The sequence below is a fragment of the Populus nigra genome, chromosome 1 (genome assembly GCF_951802175.1).
Source record: "Populus nigra chromosome 1, ddPopNigr1.1, whole genome shotgun sequence".
Taxonomy (NCBI): Eukaryota; Viridiplantae; Streptophyta; class Magnoliopsida; order Malpighiales; family Salicaceae; genus Populus; species Populus nigra.
Window position 1 is genome coordinate 14,594,201 of NC_084852.1, and position 5,861 is coordinate 14,600,061.

A 5,861-nucleotide genomic window follows, 5' to 3' on the forward strand; every position below is an offset into this window, starting at 1 on the left:
TTCAAAATATAACTGTGTTATAACAAACATGAAAACATTAAACATCTGAACCATTCAAAAGTTTTTTATTTTTCATTTATCATGTATAGAGAGAGCAAAGGTATTAAAAGACATGTATATTCCTCTCAAGCATCTCTAAAGATATTAATTTGACTTTTCAAAATATTAATAAATGACTTTTCTAAAAGAAATGCTAAATAAAATGCCAAAATACTATTTCTCTTACAAAAATATTATTTATTAATATTTTTTTTCAGTAGTTCCTTTTCTTTTTATTTTTTTTAAATCTATGTTTTTTTCTCTGTTTGTTTTCTATAAGATTATTTTGATTTCATAACCCGTATCATGAGTTTGGTAAGTTCACTCGTATTTATTTAAATTGTTTTTTTTAATTGATTTTTTTTAATTTTTTCATTTAATATTAAGTTGAATGAGAATCATCCAAGTGACTGCTAATTCAACTAGGTAATATCCAGTTATTAAAATAATTATGTATCAAATATATTAATATTCTATTAACTCTTATGAATGACTTTACCATTTGAGTGCATACAAGTAAAAACAAAAAAAAAAGCTTGTTCACATGTTCAAATAGCTTTATTAGCAATTTAATTATTCTAAATAACATTTGTGCTCTTATGAAAAAAGACAAACTCTTTTTTCTAGGATTGTAAATCAAATTAAATAATCTCTTTAATTTAATAAAAACTAATCAATCAGTCCTTATTCTAATTAATTGAATAGTCAAGGAGCTAATTAATTATGTTTTAAGAATAAGGGATTATTAAGCTCATTTAGCAAAACTAGAGGGAATAATTTATAATTTATTCGTTTTAATTAACAAGGGTAATAGAAAAATGGCGGGCATAGAGGAAACGCGAGCGCCCAAAAATTTCAATTCTATCCATATCCTCTAATAAGGTCCAACAAATTTGAAACCCTAGCCACCCACCCACCCACCCAGATCGGACTCGCTTGCTTTGGATTTAAGCTCTGTAAGTTTTTCATTGCTGCATTTGATTTGGATATCTTCAGTTCTAGATAAAAAAAAGGACTGCGCTTTTTCCTTTTCTTTTACTTCCCGTTATTTGATAATTAATGGCAAATATTTAGTAATCGCTGGCGGTGTAGGCAGCTAAGTAGAGAAACCCTAAACAAGTGACCCAAGAGAAGAATTTTTTCTTTTCTTTTCTTGGAACATTTTTAGCGTTTCATATCATTTTTATTTATTTATTCGAGGTAGAAATTATGGAAAAATCATCACGGATAAAAGGAGCAGAATCGGTGTTAAATCTTGAACCAAACTCTTCGATTGCTATTGGGTATCACGCTCTCTTTGGTTCTCATGATGATCTGATGCTCCTTGAGATTGATGAGAAACTCCTCCCTGATATCCTCCACGAGAGGTATAAGTTCAATTTAGTTGTAGAAATTCATTGGACATGTAGCTCTTTTTTTTAAAAAAATAAATTAATTTCTTTGTAGGGTGGCGTTAAGAGGCCAGCTGGATGAAGATTCAGTGCTTTGTACTCCGTCAAAAACTTATGCCATTAAGTTTGTTGGAAATTCTAATTCTCCATTCCTTATACCCCCGTCAGGTCAATTCGCACTCTGTGAAAATTCACAAGATTTTGATGGGGAAATTAATGATTTTGCACCTGTCATTAAAGTTGCACCTGGAAACATGGAGCTCGTTGAGGTTGCTCCCAAGCTTGACAGGCTTAAATTGCTTCTTTCAGAAAATCCTTACAGCTATGAGGATGTTTTAGAAATGGATTTCATGGAGGATGTGGAGAAAAATAAAGCAAGATTGTATAATTGGGATGATCTGGTTGAAAGGGTTCAGGCTAGTGATGAGGAGTTGAGGAATGGATTATGTGCTCTTTCAGCTGTGGAGATTGATGGGTTTTGGAGAATTGTTGATGAAAAATACATGGACATGATTCTGAGGATGCTTTTGCACAATTCAATTTTGAATGACTGGTCACTGGATGCACTCAACGAAGATGATGTTATGAGTGTGCTGGTGTCTGATGGATTTCCTGATAAGCTTGCCTGTCATTGTTTGCATGTTTATGGTAGTAAGGTGGATGGGGATGTGGGAAGGACTTGTGTTTGGAGGTTGGATGAGAGTCGTGTATGTGTGCATTTTGCAAGACAAATCTTGAGCGCAGGGAAGAAGAAGATGGAGACTTTTATGGCTGAATGGTTGCAGAGGATTCCGGGTAGGATGCAGGCAAGTTTCAACATGTTGGAAGGTGAAGTTTTGACGGAGAAGCTTGGCGTTGAGACATGGGTTTATTCCTTCAGTGTTTCTTCATTGCCCTTAACACCTGCTGAACGTTTCAATATGCTCTTTAGAGAGCGGTCAAAATGGGAGTGGAAGGATTTACAGCCATATATAAGGTTTGATCCTATTTCTTTCTTTTCTCTTTTCTCTGGATCTGATATTTGATGCAATTCAATTTCCCTTAATGAAATTTATTTTTCAGAGATCTAAAAGTACCTGGCCTTTCTTCAGAAGGTTTGCTGCTCAAGTACACTCGAAGAACACAACCAACCTTAGATGCAGATCCTGTTTTCAGTTCAAGATAGTGCACAAATTTATTTCTGTCAGGCATTATCCTTGTAACCTAAGTGTATCATTTTATGTGGTCAAGATGTGCATGTGTTATTTGTGCATACCCTTCTTTGTCAAAGTGTTGCATGTCGTCTTTGTAAAACACAAATGCTTCTGCATAATATGTTGACTGCAAACACTCTTTAAGTTAACCTCCAGCTCACCGACTTTATGCAAGAGTCTGATTTCCACCAAGTAATGGTTAAATGAATCTGGAACTCATGAACTTGCCAGATCAGTGAAAAATCTAGATGTTTGGTTCCCAACACAGGAGATTACCAAAGTTAAATCATAATGTAGCCGTGACCTGTTGTAGTTGTGTACCCGATTGATTTCTCATTAAATGTCTAACATGTGATTTGTTGTTTATGCTCTTGTTTCAAGCTCAGACTATTAATCTATTGTTTTGGAAGGTGCTTGAAGCATTTTACTTCTCCATTCTTGCTCTTTGGTTTCATGTTTATATTTCCTGACTTAATTACCTCTCGCTACTCTTATCATTCCTTCTCACAACTTAGTATAACAACCAGTACCAGGGTTGTGCTCTTTTTTCACCTGGCTTTGAATTTCGTTCACTTGTTGAAAATAAAGCTTAGCTGCTAACTTTCTGATGCCAATTTTGAGTAAAGGAGCTACTTGTGACACGCAGTGCGCTTTAAAATCATCATTTCCGTCATATGATTAAATGATGCAGCGTTATATTTATGGTTTTGTTCATTTTTATATTGCTACTAGACTGGTGCCGCAGCGTACGGGCTATGCTGAGTATACACACTATTTTTCCAGTAAAATATTTACTTGTCGCAAGTGTATTTTTTTTTAAATCTAATTACTTTGTTATAGTAATGATTAATTAAATAAGTTGGATTTATTTAAGTCATCTAAAAAACAAAGATAATAAACAAGAAAATATATGTTTTGTCTTTGGCTAATTTAACATGGAAGGACGTAGCAATGTAAAAAGAAGATAAAAAACTGGTGTGAGTTTAAGGGGCGAGTTAGTATGGATTAACTCGACAAACCTATTTATAAGTCATAAGATTGAGATAATTCAGTAGAAAAAAAATTAAAGTTAACCACAAAATTATTTTTTTAAAAATACAATGTCGAATGATGATATTAGAAAAGAAAATAAAAAAATTCAAACTCGTGGCTTGAGTCATCATACCGAAAGCATTATATATGAGGAAAATCATGAAATAAAATCTCTAGGAAATGAAACGTTGAAGGATGACTTGAAAAAAAATTAGATATTTTTTTAAATAATAATTAAAAGAATGAGGCTTAAAATCAAAAGAAAAAATAATTTAAAAAGACGAAAATAAATTTTTAATTTTGAAATTAAATTGAAAAGAATAAAAACATTAAAAAAATCAAAAGAATGAGGATCAAAATAAAAAAAAAACAATCAACCTAGATTGAAAGGTGAAATTAAAAATAATAAATTTTTTATAAAAGAGTCAAGAAAAAATAAATTATCAAAAGAATAAGGATCAAATTGAAAACACCAATATATGATAAACAAAATAGAACATGTAGAATTTTTTAACGTGTTTTTTTACATAAAAAATCTTAAATATAAATTGAAAAACTTATGAACACATCTAATTACATAAATTATAAACTATTTTGTAAATAAATTAAAAAAAGCCATCAATGATAAATAAAAATGTAATTGGAAAAATTGAGTGATAAATATAAATCAAGATATTTAATATCATAATACGGGTCATTTACCTGATTGTTTTTAATGAATTTATTTATGAAAGTAAATCTGTAACATAAATCGACACATAAAATTTATTAAATAAAAGAAAAGAAGAACAATTCTATGCAAGGCTTCATATATTAATATTATATATAAAAAATATCTTTTATTTTTAAAAATAAGTTTAATATATAAATTATAAATGAATCACACTAACCTCATAAAACAAATTAAACAAACTCAATATAATTAAAAAATAATCGTTATTTAAAAAAAGATTAAATAAGACAAAAAAAAATCACGGAGAAGGGATAGTAATCAAAACATAAATGCAAAAAATGTTTTTAAAAATACATATAAAAAGATGTAATTTAAAAAGAAAAGAAAAAAAAAGAATCAGGCTAGGCGTCATGGGCTTGGTAAGCTAGGTCTAGCACCGAGCCCACAAAGAAAGGGCTTGTGTGCGACCTGCAAGTCCATGCTTATGCACGCAAGCCTTTATTTTTTTCTGGAAGTTAGCTGGGTTGATGACGTGTCGTTTGACCTATTTTTTTTACAAAAAACTAGACGACACATTTGTCTATAATTGCTTAGATTTTGACCATTGTTGTGGCTGTAAAAAGATGACTCTTGTTTTTTCAATCTAAAAACTTATTTTCAACCCATTCCTGACCAAAAACATCTAGGAAACACCATTGGAATCTTGTTTAATCAATCCATGACCTCTGAAAATGCAAAAGACTGTCCCAAAATTCATAATCAATCCAAAACAAAAAAATTCCAGAGTTTAGATATGTTTTTGTTTTAGTTATTTTCAAGGTAAGAAAACACTTAATCTTAATTTCATTCATCATATAAAACCATTTGATAAAAAAATTGATTTTTTTAGTTATTAGAATCTTCACGAATAACAACTTTCTCTCTCTAAATTGAAATTCAACGACCCTCTCTTTCTTCTCCATTGAAAAAGGACTATAAAAAGAAGAAAATAAAGCATGTTACCATAATGTAATGTTTTAAAATTATATAGATTAATTACTTAATAGCTTAAAAAGATGGGGGACTAAAATGAACTTTTAAAATAAATTTTAGAGCTGTCATCTATGTTACTCATGTTTTTTCATTTAAGCCCTCTGATTTTTCAATTCAACCCTCACCACCAACAGATTATGCAATTGGACTTCAATTTGGGCTAAAAAAACCTCAATTGTGCAAAATAAAAATAAATTGAGGATCAAATTGATTTTTTTAAAAAAATTCACTATTAAAATCAACAGTGAAATATGAGTGTGAACAGTAAAATTACTACATTAAAAAAGCACACATTTTATAGTTTCTGATGAATATGAAAAGGGGGGCAAATCTGGCAAATATTCGAAGAAAAGGATTTTTTGAATATGAGTTGAAGAAAATAATTAATCGTCTTTAAGAAGCTTCTGCTTGAAAGAAAAAAATAAAATGGCAGTAGCAGTTGAATTTAATGGATCAGAAATGGTTTCGGGCAAGGTTTATGAGGGAGATTTGTCTGTTTTC

General features: G+C 30.5%; 1 protein-coding gene across 3 annotated transcripts; it reads left to right on the forward strand.

Moving 5' to 3' along the window:
• Nucleotides 1–867: 867 nt before the first annotated feature.
• On the forward strand, nucleotides 868–2,772 carry LOC133690470 (uncharacterized). 3 transcript variants are annotated; one of them, XM_062110693.1, is made up of 4 exons: nucleotides 868–995; nucleotides 1,244–1,406; nucleotides 1,486–2,406; nucleotides 2,493–2,772. In XM_062110693.1, the coding sequence occupies exons 2-4, from the start codon at nucleotides 1,249–1,251 to the stop codon at nucleotides 2,593–2,595; spliced, it is 1,182 nt and encodes a 393-aa protein (XP_061966677.1). In that variant the 5' UTR covers nucleotides 868–995; nucleotides 1,244–1,248; the 3' UTR covers nucleotides 2,596–2,772. The 3 variants fall into 3 exon arrangements, with proteins under 3 accessions (XP_061966677.1, XP_061966691.1, XP_061966683.1); XM_062110707.1 differs by having other exon boundaries at nucleotides 884–995; nucleotides 1,240–1,406; XM_062110699.1 differs by lacking the exon at nucleotides 868–995 and having other exon boundaries at nucleotides 1,011–1,406.
• Nucleotides 2,773–5,861: the final 3,089 nt, after the last annotated feature.